The sequence below is a fragment of the Dermacentor variabilis genome, chromosome 7, assembly GCF_050947875.1.
Source record: "Dermacentor variabilis isolate Ectoservices chromosome 7, ASM5094787v1, whole genome shotgun sequence".
NCBI lineage: Eukaryota > Metazoa > Arthropoda > Arachnida > Ixodida > Ixodidae > Dermacentor > Dermacentor variabilis.
Window position 1 is genome coordinate 97,067,594 of NC_134574.1, and position 17,239 is coordinate 97,084,832.

The following is a 17,239-nucleotide window of genomic DNA, read 5'->3' on the forward strand; positions in this document are numbered from 1 at the left end:
GGAAGGGGAATTAAGTAGCGGGTTTGCAGACAGTAAGGCGTAATCTCTAGATCAAGAAGTACGCAATTAGGTGCCCAACTTAGAAGGAACCTAGGAATCACAGCAGCGCGGATTCAATCAAGTCCTGCCCGCGCCGTCACCGGTGGTTAATTGACGAACGACCTTGCTACGAGTTTCCACGGGAACAAAAAGACAGCTTCTAAGTTGAAACTTTCTCAGTATTTCAAGAGCAGTGTTAAAGGGATAGATAAAAGAGCGCGTGGGATCGGCAGCTGGTGAATTCTCAAACATTGTAACTCTTCGTATAAACTTCCTTGCGCACAACGGGTCTCCGCTTAGGTTCAGATAGGACCAAAATATTATAATTGCAGACCGATTAGAGTCATGGGACGTTCGCTATCAGCTGACGTTGTACTTTACGTGTGCCGGCGAAGAGCTTGCGCTAGTATATGTCTTTTCTTTTCCTAAAACAAATCGTGAGTTCAAGAAGAATAAGGTTTGATGAACACAGAGAGAACGACGAGTAACAAAGATAACATTGCACGAAGAGGTATTAAGATTTACAGGCCTCATTTCAGTGCAGGAGTTTCTTTATTTGGACCATCAGAAACGCGCTTGGGGCATGTTCATTTACAGCACAGACCCAAGAAGAGAGAAAGGTTGAGAGTGGAACGCAAAGCCAGCTTCTTCCAAGGCTCCCTCCGGGAGCAGCGTTCGGACTGCTCGCTCCCACGTGCGTGGTCCGGATGGAAACCCAAAATGGAGGCGAGAGGGAAACGAGCGCCGCTCCGCTTTCTCTCCCCTCGGGCGACTTTCACCGCCGGCGACGGCGGCCAATGACGGGTCAACACCGTCGCCCCTCTCAGTACCGGCAGCGCTGTGGCGAGCGCGAGAGGGAGAGAGAGAGAAAAAAAAAGGAGCAGAAGCCGGCAACTGTACACGGTGCACGACCGGTGACCCGCGGAGAAGTGCACGTCGCCGTCGTAACGACGGTCGCTCGGACTGCGAGGCTTTTCGTCACTAAGAATATCGCGTTGATATCGCGCCATTAGGGCGCCTCGGTCGCCGCATAGCGCAATTGTGGGTGGTTGAGAAGAAAACGCGGGTGAGAGATGCAGCTAGCGCGACGAAAAAGCAACTCTGCTCGCCCCGCGGATGGTCTGCGTCCGCGGTCATGACGACATCGAGCGAAGTCGTCCAGAGTGCATCACCGGCGGCGTGGTCCTGCGAATTCTCGACACAGACGTCGGAGTTTTAGTGCGCGTTATTTTTCCTGCTTTCTCTTCGTACTCGCACATTGACTGGAAAATACGAAGGCATGGTTTATACGTTACTACGTGCACGAATGGGATTGTGGCTCCTCCTCATGCTGGAAGGTGAGTAGTGACTTTCTGCCTACGATGTATATGATTTTTTTACAGGTTCGTATAGAGGTAGTTTTTTTAGCTGTATATCCTTCATCTAGAGGATTACAAATTAACAAATATGGTTGATCATGGGACCACTTTCCATGTGTCACGCATCATCATCGTCATCATCAGTGGTGCGTCCTCATTGCATGTCATTGCTTTTTTCCATCTTTTTCTAACGAATTGATACTTCCTTCATACGGCCAATGCTTTACAAGCGTGATCAAACTGAATTTTTCACTTATTGGCTCTCGAACACTCACAACGACGTTACCTGAACACGTTGGTGGAGGTGTGGCAGTGTCACTGACTCTTTCGTGAGCAACCTTGTACGAAAGGAATTACGACTACCGCAGCTTACCTAGATAATGTATAATGACGGTTGCGAAATTTGACTGTTCACGATAATTTTTATTTCTCTAAAGATTTTTTTCAGGGTCGGGGAAGTGGTTGGTCGATGAGGATAAGGGCAGGTTGATTCTTAACTCCCGCTAAAGTTCCACTTCATTTCACGTCGACTAAGTTTTTTTCACGTATTTTAATTCCTTCCATAATGCCATGCAATTGTAAGGACCCGAATTGCGGCCAGAAGGCCCTTCCACAAAAACAACACTCTTTAACCATACATGTACTATTCTTAGGGAGCAAGTCAGCACTTCGGCGTAATCGCCGCAATGTGATTACGTTATTTCTGCAGTGCCTATGAAAACAGGCAAACACGCACCTGCTTTTTCATCTTTGACGCCATTTCGTCGTACGTCACAAAAATATATGCACGGCCAAGCATAAAATTTGTGATTGTTCCAGCAAATGCACTATTTCGTGAGGTGCCTTACAGCAACAATTCTAACATTACACATTTGTTCTGATACTATGTGTGCTTGCAATCGACGCAAAGGTTTTTATCCCAACAATTTTCCTCAGGGTACGCAAAGTCAGAGTGTAATGAAAAAGACAGAATAAATAACGTGTGCTGCCAAGTGGGACCCAGACACTGCAACAGTGTTGAGTTGTTGTTCGTTCCCCAAAGGATGAAGTTCGCTAGTTTAAATAGCTTAAGTACCGGAATAATAAGCGTCTCGTAGTCGATTGTCGGAGATTCAGTACAGATGCCAGCCGCCGATGGACATCCGCCACCGACGGGGCAGTCAGGCCCCACTGGCAGCTGCAATCAAGGCGGATATTCTCTCGGTGTTGGTGGAACTCGTTCTTTAAGTTTCGCGCATTCCAGAAGCACAGCAATACAGGAGCGCCTATTTCTTTTTTGTACTTCCGTATAACGCACTTTTATAGCAGAGCGCCGTTAACAACCCCGAGCCACACTGACCATCTCTCTCGAAGTTTTTACGGCTACAGCAGTTAAGTGCTCAAAGTTGGGTTCGGTTTGCTTGTCTGTCCATCAGATCCGTCCGTTCATTCAGTTCCGCTGACGACGACCACCGTCGTCTTAGACGAGCCAGAATCATAAATTTCTGTTGTCGTCAAGCCAGATGGTCATCCCCAGCATCGCCATTACCGCAGCGTAATGTTCTCCACTGCCCCCCTCCACTGGGATTGGAACGCCATACCAGTGCAGCCATGTGCATTTGGGAGCCGAACGCACTAAGCACTCATCTACCGCGCAACTTCTAGCTTTCCTTTTTGGCTCATCGGAGCACAACTTTCAGAAAACGAAGCACTACAGAAATTGAAGGTGAGTGCAAAGACATTCAAAAATCGGGCAAGCACGTGCAAGCCCTCCAATAAAGACATGCAGCCCTGTGGTGTTTCTGGTGCTGCATACACAATACGAACGCAAGCAGCAGAGTTTTGAAACAAAAAAAAGAAAGATAATCGCAAGAACAGTGGTGGTGAACTATTGCAAGGCATTATTCTCCACACAGACTATGAGATTAGCGGCGGCTGTGCAAGTATTTCGGAGGCCAGAACGAGCCGTGCTGTAACGGTAGAGAATATACATTCTGTGCATCACATCAAAAGTGCTCTTGAGGTTAAGGCTTTGTGCTTGCGTTAAATCTTCCGTTATCAATCTCGTGAAAACAATGCCGGCGGAACATAGGAGGCGCACATGGCAATAATGATGCTGATAACCCTCAAACGTGGCACATAGCCACAATAGAGGATACGCTGAGGTTAAGGTGAGAGAGAGAGAATGAAACCTTTATTTGAAGCAGTGACTGGTCAATCGTGATAAATTTATTTATTTATTTATTTATTTATTTAAAGATACCTTACAGGCCCCTAGAGGCATTGTGTAAGGGGGGAGAGCACACTCAAATATTAAACAACAATTAGAATACATATGTGAATACATATACAAAAATGCAGTGTAAAAAATGCGCTAAGATGCAGTAATGTGGGGCTAAAAATTATACAAAAGACAAACCGAATGCTTTTGAACGCGAGAGGTCAGCGCAGAAGAAATTTTCACTCAGTAAAATATAACGAATAGAATTACAGAGCGAGCGGACAGTATTTGGCTATAATAAAACAGAATTTAAAGTGTAGTTGCACAACAATAACGGGAAACTCAAGAAAAAATAACACGTTAGGTTATGTATAGTTCGAAAAATTGAAGCATCGTCGGCGTTAGTGCCAACAGCGACGACTCAGTGACAACACCACATTGTTTACATAGTATAGCTGACAAGATTTACAGCCCTAAGTGTCCTACATAACAACATGGCAAATGTACAGGGAAAATGAAGTTGCTCAAATCTGGTATCTGGCACTGCGTCATTTCGCTCGTGAAATCAGTTGCAGGAAAAATTTATGCCTCGCAGTTGGTTAATACCCATGCAGGACTTTCAACACGAGTCATCGGGATTAATAAGAATACAGCCTTTATTAGAGCAACTCTCCTCACCTTACACCTAACTACTGATTTACAAAAAAAATCATCTGGATTTAAAATTCTGTAAGAAACCCAGTTTCAAGATCATCTCAAATGACATGCTGCACTCACGTTGGGCAAGTAGAATTAGACGTTGTCCTACTGCACAGTGAACATAAAGAAACGTGACTGTTTTAGACAAAACAAATGGAAATTAGCCTAACGTACCAAGGTTATCTCAATCAAATATATTTCAGTAGTGAAATTGGGAACAGCCTTAAGAAAAGGTTTACGTTTGTCGACATGCAGCGGTAAAGAAAAGGTTCAAGAAAGCTATGCATCTTAAGTAAATATCAAGTCACTCTCTGACTTTTTCATTCGTTTTACCTTTGTATTATTTGTTCCACGCGTGCATGCTACTTCATTTTTCGGACATATCTGTTATATATACATAGGAGCAGCCGCCACCACCTCAAGGCGCCAACATCGCCTAAATATTATGTATTAAAGAGAAAGGCCACGATTATAACAAGATAGATATTAAATGGGCGGTGTATCCAGGTGAGAAGACTATGAATAACGCGCTATACTAATAGACAGCTTTCAAGACGAGTTTCACTACACTGCCGCAAAGAATGCTCCTAATAAAAGCATTTCGTCGAGAGCTGAATACCAGCTGCGGCAGAAAGCACGTTGTGTTTGCACCAAGAGAAACACACTAAACCTTCGATATCAAAATGCAGCTATGTGAGAAAGAAAAGGTACGACAGGTCAGGAATTCAGCAAAGGCATCTGCTCCCTCCCCCCCCCCCCCCCCACTTACCACGAAATTCACTGGGAAAATGCGCAATGACGCCGTCCGTAGCCATTACCCACAACGTTGCCTTGAGCTCAAATGCAGCGAAAAACCATCCAGGACTAGGGTCAATGCTGAAACGACCGCACCCTTGCGCTTGCGCTCTGAACGTGGCAAAACCGGTCTATGATGCGCTTTCAAAAGCGTCGACACCATAGAGTGAATGCGACGTGCAGTGCATATGAAGTCTCTTCGATCGTCCGGCGCCGCAGCCGCTCGTTTCGTGCCAGCCAACAGCAAACGTGGGCATAACAAGCCTGTCAACTTTTTTATTTTGCTGTGGTTTTGCAGATGGGTGACTTTATTCTCTCCTCGATTTTCTTTCTTGGAGGGCACCATTTAGACGCAACACTTTGAGCGTGTACGAAAATCAACTTGTCCAAAGATACATTGCTGTATATTGAAACGAGCCTCATTCCGCTACGTGTGCGTCAGACGTCACTCCACCGTCTTTTTTTTCTTCAGAGATTTAAAGACAAGCTTTCATACGAAAATAAAGTTTTGTTTAGCGGTAGTCCTCGATTGTTATATACGGAGGAAAAAAAGGACCATTCTAGTCGCAGAAATTGCTGCCTCGAGATACTGGAGTTCCGTAGTAATTCGTAAAATTCTCATTATCAAACTAATGCTCCATCAGCTTATATAGTAGCCGGTGTGGGACGTAGCCATCTCCCACAAACCTCCCTTCACCCTAATCCTCGACCAGACGTGCCGAGATGGTTCGTAGGATATGAGGTCAAAAGTAACGTGCTCAAAGAATATGAATTCGGAGACCCGTCCCGCTTCTGTTTTTACGGTGAAAAATGACACGCATTCTACATTCACTGAAGTGAAACTCCTGCTCAACGACAACAAACGAGAACAATGACCTGTCTTCTTTTTTTTTCAGCGTTTGAACGACATATCCTCTCGAAAAAATGCTCTCTTCGCGAGAGTGCGAAGCAGACAAACGGTCGTTCGGGACACACCAGCTTTCGATTAGCGATGTAGTAGCCGTCTGTCCCGCGACAACAAGGATATGCAGTGACTGGTATTCATTGTTACGTTAGCTCTTTCTGTTAAATAGGTAACCATATATATATATATATATATATATATATATATATATATATATATATATATATATATATATCACCATGTGTGCGCGACCGACCTCGAAAACAAGATGGCCTTAATAACTCGCCCTAGTGCCGACGCATGTGCTTGCAAGGTACATCCTGCGAGAAATAACATGCAGTAAGTACATTGTACACAAATGCAAAATACCCGCCGTAGTTTTGCTCGGAGGCTATGGTGTTGGGCCGCTGAACACGAGGTCGCGGGAATGAATCCCGGCAACGGCGGCCGCATTTCGATTGGGGCGAAATGCGAAAACGCTCGCGTGCTTAGATTTGGGCGCAGGTTAACGAATCCCAGGTGGTCTAAATTTCCGGAGTCCTCCGATATGGCGTGCCTCAAAGTCAGAAAGTGGTTCTGGCACGTAAAACCACATAATTCTTTTAACAAATGTAAAATATGTCCCATACTACTTTAGTGAAATGGAAATCACGGATATCCTGGGCGACGCAGAGCGGTATCACGGAAATTAAAAGGCCCCTAGCTTTTTGTGTCGCACAGTACAATGCGGTACATTTCACGCAACGTATCGCGAGCTCCACCTTGGCGATCGCTGCCAGGTTATCGTGGCTTTATGAAAAAATCCGATGATCATAGTGAGGAAAATTTCTGGGAAGAGAGAGAAAATAGGTGCCATTGTAGAAATTAGGTGCCATTCTCTGCAAAATAATTCAGCGTGGAACTATATTAGAGTGAGCCAGGCCTCGGAAGGCGCTGCTGGTATACTCATGCGTCGAAGACGCTGACTTAAAACATTCAGCGGACCTCCAATTATTTGCTTTGACCGGAGGCCACTTCTTGCTATGTCCGCAAACAAATCGTGAAGCGAACCTCCGCAGTGACCCAATGACTATGGCGTTCTGTTGCTGCTCACATGGTCACTGTCTTGATTTCCTGCCTATGCATTTGCATTACAGTTTGTGCATAATGGTAAAATTGCTCCTTTATACAGGTTCAGTGGCCCTTAAAGGACACGAGGCGGTTTAACTTAATACAAAACCACCTGCTGCGGCGTCTCTCGCAGCCGGTTGTATGAAATTTGGGTTTTATAGTCCAGAATTTGATTGTGCACCAAAAATATTTATACGTTGGACTAATATAGTTAGTTTTTTTTTTTCTTTTGCCGTATACCGTACACGTGTTCTTCGGGCGCTAAACAGGGTCAGCACTGGTCAAATATAAGCTCTCTGTTGAATTGGGTCAATTGTATATTTATAGTGACTTGGTGTCAAAGGCTAGGCGAACGAAAGCTAGCCTTTCTACTAAAATATTGGGTGCTCTAAACCATAATATGAACATCCAAGAAGTAACTCGTTTTGTTGTACAGCGTTCTTTCTTTTCGTCAGGACGCAACTGTCAGCTCGTACTAAGCTACGCGCACATACACCCGCCTTCAGCGCAAGCGCATTCGACATTACTCATGGGAGTCCTCTGAATTAAAAGCCGGCATTCCTTTTTTCAGCTTGAGGATGTCAGTTTGTTAGAAGAGGAAAAAGAACGCTGAAAAAAAAAATGTGCTCATCATTGTAAGGCATGCGCGATAAGTCGAGCGGCAACAGGAGTCAATTTGGGGCAGCGCAAACGTTATTACCATTTGCGCGCACGTCCGACAAGGCAAGTGGATGCGTCAACAAGTGCTTTCAGCCCGGGGCCTTTCTTTAATCGGGGATCCGCGCACGAGAATACAGCGAACGTAACTTCCGTGCGTGATGGGTTCGGCACGTGGGAAGAAGCTTCGGGAGATAGCGGAGGTGGCAAGCATACACTCGCAACTACCCTCGCACGAACAGCGTGCCGATAATGACGGGAAAGAGAGAGTCTGCCTGGTCTGAGACGGGTCATGCAGGAAAGGTGATAGGACGCATTTAGGCAGACTCGGCGCAGGTGTCCGAGCGCAGCTGGCACCTTAAGGAACGCCGCGTAGATGTCGAACGGTGGAGCCGGCCCGACCATATTTTTGGCCGTTGCCCCATTTGCAGATGGGTCCCGCGCGGTATGCGGAGCTAAACGGTGATGGTGAACACGTGCTGCGAAGTCCTCATCTTTGCTTGCTGGTTTCTTGTGTCCCCGAAGTTGCACTGGGTGCTGTACCGAGTCTCTCCGACTGCTAGCAGATGCTGCTAGCGCTGTTGAGTATAGCGCAAGAATGACAGTGCAAGTGAGAATCCTAAACTGCGGACACGTCGCTGTGGAAGCCGTCGGATCGTCAACACCACGCGCGTGGGTTCGCTCTTCTTCTGACACTCCGCGGAGTCTTGTTATGCACCTTTCAACGCTGCTATGCTACCCAGAGGACAGTTCCATAAAGCCAAAATTTTTGGAACGCTACATTTCTTATGATATTTCTTATTTGCGTCACGGCTCTAGAACTTGAAGTCGTATGTGCCATGTACTGCTGCAGGAGCGTACGTTTTCAGCCGCTCATTTCTGACGCGGAAAGTAGTAGACTGATGGAGTTGCGTGCTGCTGTAGGAATTAGGTCGCAACGCAAGGGTAGCCTAGCCTGAGATCCGGCAGGCTGATTATGGAATGTCTATGTGAATGTGTGAAAGATAAAAGACACACAAACATTTTCTATCCCAAATTTCCGCCGGCCTGATCAAACTGAAAAGAGAGTTAACCTTATTCTGACTTTTCTAAGCAAGAAGTGACAGAAAACGAATCAATCAATGCAATGATGACAGAAAGCACAGTGCATGCGCGGATTTCATGAAATCGTTCATGAAGCTGCGCTGTCACGTGCCAAGTTGAAGGCTTGCCCTGTATTTTCTTTCTGTTTCACGGTGGAGTTGTCCACACGAACCAGTTAGTCTCGACCTTGCCGTTTCCTTCACCCAGTCCTTTTTGTGACGGTTCTTCAAGTATGTCTGCAATTTCTGAAGCTGAAAGCGTAAACTAAAGGTGCAAAGCAAAGTGTGAAACCGAAAGTTTAGGCTTTCTTGTTCCATGGAAAGCAAAATGTTTAGGGCATGCAAGTGGTTGCACTAAACTTTAATAAATTAAAAACGTCCAACGCTTTGACGCTGCCCAATACTACTTGTATGCGATCTGATTGGTCGTTCGTTCAATTGAATACCCGGATTCGTCTACCTCTTTATGACTGCGACGTGCCGTCAGAGAACTCCGTCTGTAAGAAGCCCAGCCTTCATCATCACGGGTACGGGGCATCGAATGTGTCACATCCTTCATTAAAGAGGGGCCCTATAACGTAAAAATACACTAATCTGTTTTTATTAGAATCTCCTGACGTCAAATTTACGTAACCGCCGACGCAAGCATGGGGCGGTGACCCGCAGCGGTGTCTGAACAGCCCAATCAAACGCTCAACTCGTTTATAGGAGGTTACTTTTGTTTGCTTTCGAAACTAATAAATTTACCTACACTGAGCAGTTTTTCTTATCTGATTGCTGAAAAGTCGCGAGCGGCATGCTGGCAGAGGGTTTCGATGCCGCCGAAGCAGCACATTGAAAATAGATAACCTGATGAGGAGGGAGGTGCCGGAGTATACGATTGGTCCGCTTCCCCTTACTTAGCTGGCTGTGGCTGGTTGAGAATCGCGGTGGCGTGCAATAAAATGTTAAGAATGCTGCTAAAACGGATCCTCAACAGTGTTATCAGAGCGATGTCGCATACTTGTCTAAAGTTCTCGATAACGTTATACTGCCACGCAAAAATGTTTATTACACGCCAATAAATCCAAGCACTCTGACAGGTGCGAATGGTCAGTACCTGAGCGATCGACGGGCATCCATATTGTATTCATTTCGGAACTGGGCAGTTTCCTACTATTCAGGATCAAATTCAGTTTTGCTCGTCATACTAGTGCATCTTTACCGCACACACTGCAATTTCACGCACTGATTTTTTGCGGTTTCGTGGAGTCGCGTGACACACGGGCGAAGTGAACGCACCCCGTAAACTTTTGACCAATAGCCGTCGGCTAATGGCTAAAAGGCGCCGGATCAAATATAATTATTTTTCTTCTAATCGGTCTATTGATGCATAATCAGTGGGTAGATGTTACATCAGGTTAAGAGCTATCGCGGTTTTTGTGACGTCGCGTGACAGGCAGGCGAAGTGCGGGTGGCCCAAACGTTTCTTGACCAATCGTGGAGGGCTGACTGCAGAATTGGAATGGCAATTTTCGAATGACTGTACTCTACAGGGCCAAGGGCCAATTTTAAAGATGAAAATTCGTAATTAAATAGTAGATAAAAATATCACACTAGGCTACGCGCGCAATTGGTAGAGCGCTTCAGTCACTAGGAGAAGGTTGAGTAGCACATATATTTGCCTATAGCTCCTCCTTCTGGCTTGAAGCAACCTTGCTCTATCCTAATGTAGTCATCGGCAATTCGCTGTCTGACAATAATTAGCCTTACATGCCCACACTATTGCATGATCTTATAGGTTCTCAAACACCAAAAAAAGAAAATGACCATATCTAAGAGTCCCCCTCATGTGGAGTGTCACTAACCAAGCCAATGCAATCGTAAAATTAATTAATTTCTGTGGTTTGTAGGTGGCAAAATTATGACAAGATTGTGAGACAAGCCGTAGTGGGGTCTCCCGAATGAGTTAGACTATACCTGGGATTTTTTACTGTGCATCGAATGCATGGTAATCGGGCATTCTTCAATTTCGCGCCAATTGAAATGCGGCCGTGGTGACCGGGATTTGATCCACAGCGCTCGGGCGTAATAGCGAAATGGCAAAGGCACTACACTACCATGGCGGGTATCCAAGCCCAGCGACACAGATACTAAGAACTGTCAATGCCCTTATTCATGCAGTGAAAATTATTACGCAGAATGATGTAAGCTGTGCAACTAGCATTCGTCAGATTTGAACCCGAAAGAAGCTGCAGTTTCCTTTCTTGACAATGTCCTTCCACATACAAGAATAGAAAAATAATTTACTACGCATTATTCTCATTGTTGTTGAACGGCTACAGCATCAGATTGCCCTTTCCTAATTTTAGCAGGAGTCTACGTTACTGCATCCTGCTTTCAATGACAGAACGAGCCCTGCTACGTCATGTCCGTCGCACTTCACGACAGTATAAATGCCAGCTAAAGGCTCCGATCACTTTCGATGAACTCGTAATGCTTGCGCGCCCGTGGTGCAGACGGTCGTTCACATCCGGGTCATAGCCACGGATCGCAGAGTTCACGCGTTTCCAACCGCGGAAAGCAGAAGCGGTCCATTCCGGAAGCGAGAAAAACGAGGAAACGTCCGGTTCCGAAAAGTAATGACTGCCCCTACGCGCACGCGTGCCTCCACGTCTGCAGCGGCCATTCGCCTCCGCTCGTGCAAATCGGGAATAGCCCCGCTTATCACTCGACCTGCGCCGGTAGTTAGCGCGTCAAAGCGCGTGAGATTGTCGCGGTTCCCGGGCGTGACGAAACACGCATTTTTTGTCTGGCAACGTGCTCGACCGTAGCGTACATGCCCCGACGGAGAATCGTGTGGGAAAGCAGCGCTTATACCAGCAGGAAAAAGCTGGGGGCGCAGGGTAATTTAAATGTCTTAATTAACATTCGAATTACGCGTCAGTCGTGTGTAATTTTCATGAGCGTGTTGGTAAAGAGTACACTCAGGCGCAATATGCAATTGGTGGATGCCCAAAATATTCCTTTGCAGTTGCGAGTAAACTTTTCTCTTCATGAGTTACGCACGACAAAGTCATATTTAGTGTTAGGGTGGTTGTTAACATGTCGCTCTTGCGCTTTTTTGTGCGTTCTTTTTTCCTTGATTGAATTTCAATGGTCTCCTTCAATATGTTGTAGAAACTTAGCTTTGTTTCGATACAAGGCTTGACTGCACTTTACATAGATGTAGTTACCTCACATATGTTGCTCATTGATGGTGCATTTGGTTCGTGTGGGAACAGATGCCTGATAACAAAGTAGCATTGGTAGCATGGAAGTATAAATCCATCCTGATGTATAACCCTATATTTTATTTCTTGTTTTTCTAGCCAGCCTATATATAGTGGCACGAAAGGTTCCCATAATTTACTTCCTTCTGTACCCTAATAGACAAATGAATTAATAGAAAAATAATAAATTAAAGTCGCGCAGTAGATCCTGTTAAAAGTTTAGGTGAATGCATAGTCATAATTCTCAAAAGTAAGTGTGGGATTGTCTGGAAACAGACGAGAGGGTCACGTGACGGCCGCTGCAGATGCAAGACCGAAAGTTGTTTATATCGTTCCGGAATTGGAAATAACGACCTGTTTGCGCGAGAAATCACGGAAATACAAAATAAGTGACAGACAAAGGTCATAAGATACCGTCCTAAGAAGCCGCACATGCATTAAATTCGCTCGTAACAGAATTTTTTATAGATGTCAGCATTTTATCCTTCTTGTTTTGAAATAAATGTTTCTCCGAATCAAGTAGACTTCTTTCTGTTCAGCTCATTGCAAATATTGCCTACCTACCGTGCTTTTACAATAATTTTGTAATGTTTGAAATGCCACATACATTTCAGCAATTTATGCATATGTTTATTCGGAAGGCCTGAAACTATGGGGTGATCACAACGTGGGGATGACAAAGGCATGGCATACCCTTCTTCACTACTCGAGCCGTCAGTGAAAGCCAGCAGTTTACCCCATGATGAAAGCCTATTTACTCGTGGCCACCAATGCAGAAAGGCAGCAAGCGGCACCGTATGGTTTCATAATTCTATCTGTATATAGAAGTATACCGGCAACTGATGATACAGACACGACGCTTACATTTGATCTCTGTGTTTCTGGCACAACGACGAGTACACCGCGAAAGTGGAAACAAATGAATTGAACAGTAGAATATGCAAAAAGATGTAGGAGCAACGACAATTATGCCACAGAATGTGGACTACCCGCCGTGGTTGCTCAGTGGCTATGGTGTTGGGCTGCTGAGCACGAGGTCGCGGGATTGAATCCCGGCCACGACGGCCGCATTTCGATGGGGGTGAAATGCGAAAACACCCGTGTGCTTAGATTTAGGTGCACGTTAAAGAACTCCAGGTGGTCAAAATTTCCGGAGTCCTCCACTACGGCGTGCCTCATAATCAGAAAGTGGTTTTGGCACGTAAAACCCCAAATATTATTATTATTAGAATGTGTACTGCAGATATGTAAGTATCAGAGGCTGAGCTGTCGCATGCACGACAGAGCAAGCGTTTATGACAGCTAAACTTTTTTCAATGTACCCGAAGTGAAGCAGTCAGAGAGAGAGAGAAAAAACAAGCACAAGAAAGGCAGAGAACGACACTTCATTCAAAACTGTAGCCCACAAAAAGGAAACAGCCAGTGAGGGGACGCTTATGAAGGCGGAACACGAAGCTTTTATGGCAGAGGAAATTTTTGTACGAACGCTGAGGCGCACGCAGGACACTCTATCGTATAGAGCGAGGGCACTCTATCGCTTTATTCAGATGCTGACAAGGCAAGGCCGACGACTGGAGCTTCCATTTTCTTGCCGCTCACAGCTTTAGCGACTGCAAACGCGGCGCTGCAAAGTTGGAATTCTTGTAGAAAAAAAAAGTGTGCAGGAACCGTCTAGAGGAAAAAAGTGAGAGGCTCTTGAGCGAGGTTCCTGGGTCAAGAAGCCCCGCCGGTTTGCAGCTGCGCGCTACTCGGCAGCTGCGCGTTGTGATGCCGTGACTACTGCCGCCTACCTCATTTATTCCCAACACTGACCTCGTGTATACTGGCTCCGAACAAATTGATTTTCATGTCCATCTTAAAGTGCACGGATAGTCATTACTTTTGTCGGACGGGAGCCCTATTTCGATATCTTTTTTTCCCCACTTCCATTGGAATCAGCGTGGAATTTGCAGAGAATTTTTCGTTATTTTCAACCCTGTGTTGATGTAAAGGTCAGACTTCCGAGGATTTCAAGAATAGTTAAGAGCTTTGGAATTGTTCGCCTCGGAACTTCCATTAGGTGCTCAGATTGCGCAGTTCCACCTCGATATAACTTGAACGATCTGGTTCAAGGTCACTGTGTCGATAGCGCAATTGAGGCAGGAACAACTAGAAGACAGGGCACAAGTGAGAGCGCGCAATTGGGAACTAGATTATTCATACAATTGTGAAGAACAGAAGCATGAACAAAAGAAACGCGAAGAGCAACAAACTCTACCGAACGAGATTAATCCAATAAGCTCCTTTCGGAGTTGAAAGCGGCTACTCGGGAAACTAAACCCTACAATAATTTCATGCACGCGAATAGCATCTGTTTCCTTGCGAATTTTTCGGCAGCTCCACCCGATAACACATTTTGCTAAAACAATAAAGACAAAGGCTTCCTTGCACCTGCCTTACAAAGTGTTGAAAGAAATTACGAGGTTGGGGCATTTAATAAAAATTGAGCTGGCATTCTCTCTGAATATAGATAGGCGAATTTCCTGCAGGCTTATCTAGCACCTACTTCTTCATTTCTTTGCGCGTTTATGTGAAGTAAGCACCGTTATAATGCGCCGTTTCCTTTCTATATCCTTCTGTCCATCTTCCTTTTGTGTGAGGTCGCAAACCACACGTGCCTCGGGTAAATCCGTTTTTTTTTCTTCTTTCGTCCATCTCTCCTCTGAAATATTGTATGGCTTCGTCCACGCACAGAACGTTGCGGTCGCACGGTGTTAGGCCTATGCCTTTTATATAGGTATATACGCGCGTTGCGTGGCGTTTCATTTCTGCAGCCGATATCGCTCACTCCTCTCTACGAAGAGCTCGACGGGATCGGTCGCCCTAGCGGCTCAATAGGGCCGCCTATCGCACCCGATTTCCCCCCGAAAGAATGCGCCGCATTCGAAGACGGTCAGCGGGGAATACCTGACCCCATTGCGGGCGTCACCGGAACAAGCGAAAGGTCAAGCGGGCTTTCGAAGCTTTCGCAGTGGCGCCAAGGTACAGCTTATGAGAAGTGCGGCGGCGCGGTTCTTTTTTTTTTTTTATCCACTCTCACTGTGAGGCAACGAGATCGCACGAGCGCGTGCGTGGCGGCAGGAAAGTTCCCAGCGAGGGAAAAAAAATATGGCGGTCGTGCACTAAGCGTGCGTGAGCTGCCCACATGCTGCCCGCCTTTATTCCTGAAGGATATATTCCGTCTTTTAGTCACGCGTGGAGTTGTGTATAGAGGTGTAAGTGTGGTGACCTGTCACCTTCGCTTCGTCTGTTGCATAGAGTGCTGCTGTTGTTGGGAGATACTGCTCTTGAATCAGCCTCTTGAGAAAGAGAGAGAGAACGCTTTCTAAACGGGAGTTTTCGTAACCCCTGTGGAGCTAATAAATGGAAAAGAAGATAATGACCCAATCGTAGCAATTGCTACAACGAAAACTCATACGGGTTCCTCGAAAGAAGAGCCTCGCAGTTGAAGAAAAATTCGCCCTGGTCCGGGACTCAAACCCTGGACTACCGCCTTTCAGGGGCAGCGGCTCTACCATCTGAGCTAACCAGGCGGCTTCAAGGCGGCAGGGTGAAGTGGAACTTATCAACAACTTGAAGCAAACGCAAGAGTTTTGAAGTAATCGTTCTGCGGAAACCCGCAAGGGGGAGAGAAGTAATCAATAAATGAAAAATCAGACATCCCCCAATCGTAGCAATTGCTACGAAAGAACCCCACAGGGGTTCCTCGAAAGGAAAGCCTGCTCTTGGGAAAAAGAAAGTGGGCTTGCGTTTCTTAATTTCTTTCTTCAAAATGCACAGCTGAGGTATAGTACAAACATGCATGAAATAGATGCTTGAACCTGACGTGCTCCAAATATTGTTAATCATAGAAACCAAGCTACGAATAAACTCGAAACCCCTGAAACGGTTGTTGACCCTTCGGCACTGAAATTCTAACAATACGATACGTCTGTAGTTCAATTCTGAAAAAAAAAAAAAGAAATGCACGCAGGAGCAGGACATGTACATATAATGTACAATGCAGCAATGAGGGTACTCCCATACTTTATTTACCATTTCGCAATGCTAATCAAAGTGAAGGAAAAGTAATGCAGCTTTGGGGGCATTACGTACAGCCTAAAGAAAAAGTTTACGGATTACGGGATCAGAAAGGGGGGGGGGGGAAAGCTGCACATCTCCGTGGTCTGGCCAGGTAGGCCGGTACCTGTACTTTCAACTGGTGCTGGGTTTTGCGAACGTGTTGTTATTTCGATTTACTGTCTACGGCGGCGAACTAATCATAAATTGAACGTTTTCTCTGATACCGTGGTACGTACGCTGTTGGCAATGGCTGTATGTTTAACTGAGATGATGGTTTCAACCGTGATGTTCTCGGTAATATTCGCCTCAATTAAGCTATCTCTTCGTGGCAGCGCACAAACTGTGAACGCTTTCATGCACCTAGAGATCATTATCATTTTAACAGCACATTTGCTTACGTTAAACATTACATAAAACGAAACCCAATGATACATGCGCACGAATGCAGAGAATTTTCACCTTTCTCTCAAATAGCACTTATATACCTTGAAAAAGAATTACTGCTCTTAAACATACAAGAGAGCAGCTTTTGTGTACGATTGTACGATGCTTCTTTGTTGCTTTTGTTTTGGCTAAAAACTATATTTTATGGTATGTCAGTGCCTGTAAGGGCCGCCGGCTACTGATATCCTCTGATATCTGATACAATATCTGTGCTCAAAACGAAGACCACAATTAAAGCCGCGAGCGGGAAAAAAATAGTGACACCATTTCTAACCTTTCGGGAACTCTTGGGAGTTCCCACAACACCTAAATTTGTGAAGACAATCAAATGAGGTATATCTTCAGTTCCATATTACGAGCACAGCACTCGCAAACACGTAGAAGAGCAACGGGAACAACACTACACAAAGAAACATCGAAACTAGAATATATTCGAGGACAGAACAAGGACAACAGCAAGAAAGAGTCTCACTAGCCAGGAATCGCTTATGAGCAGTGTTCGTTGAGCAGAGTATTGTGAGCATGATAGGCGCAATCATTAACGATTCTAATGCAAAGCCGTGTTTATGCTACGGGCCACACTCTCAATGATCAAGAAC

At 45.5% G+C, this 17,239-nt stretch overlaps 1 protein-coding gene across 1 annotated transcript in view; it reads left to right on the forward strand.

The window, feature by feature from the left end:
- Positions 1-944: 944 nt before the first annotated feature.
- Positions 945-17,239, forward strand: part of LOC142587657 (uncharacterized) — a 57,398-nt gene continuing 41,103 nt past the window's right edge. The window contains exon 1 of the mRNA XM_075698819.1: positions 945-1,376. Within this exon, the coding sequence (XP_075554934.1) occupies positions 1,319-1,376 (58 nt within the window). The 5' untranslated portion in view covers positions 945-1,318. The remainder of the gene's footprint in view (positions 1,377-17,239) is intronic.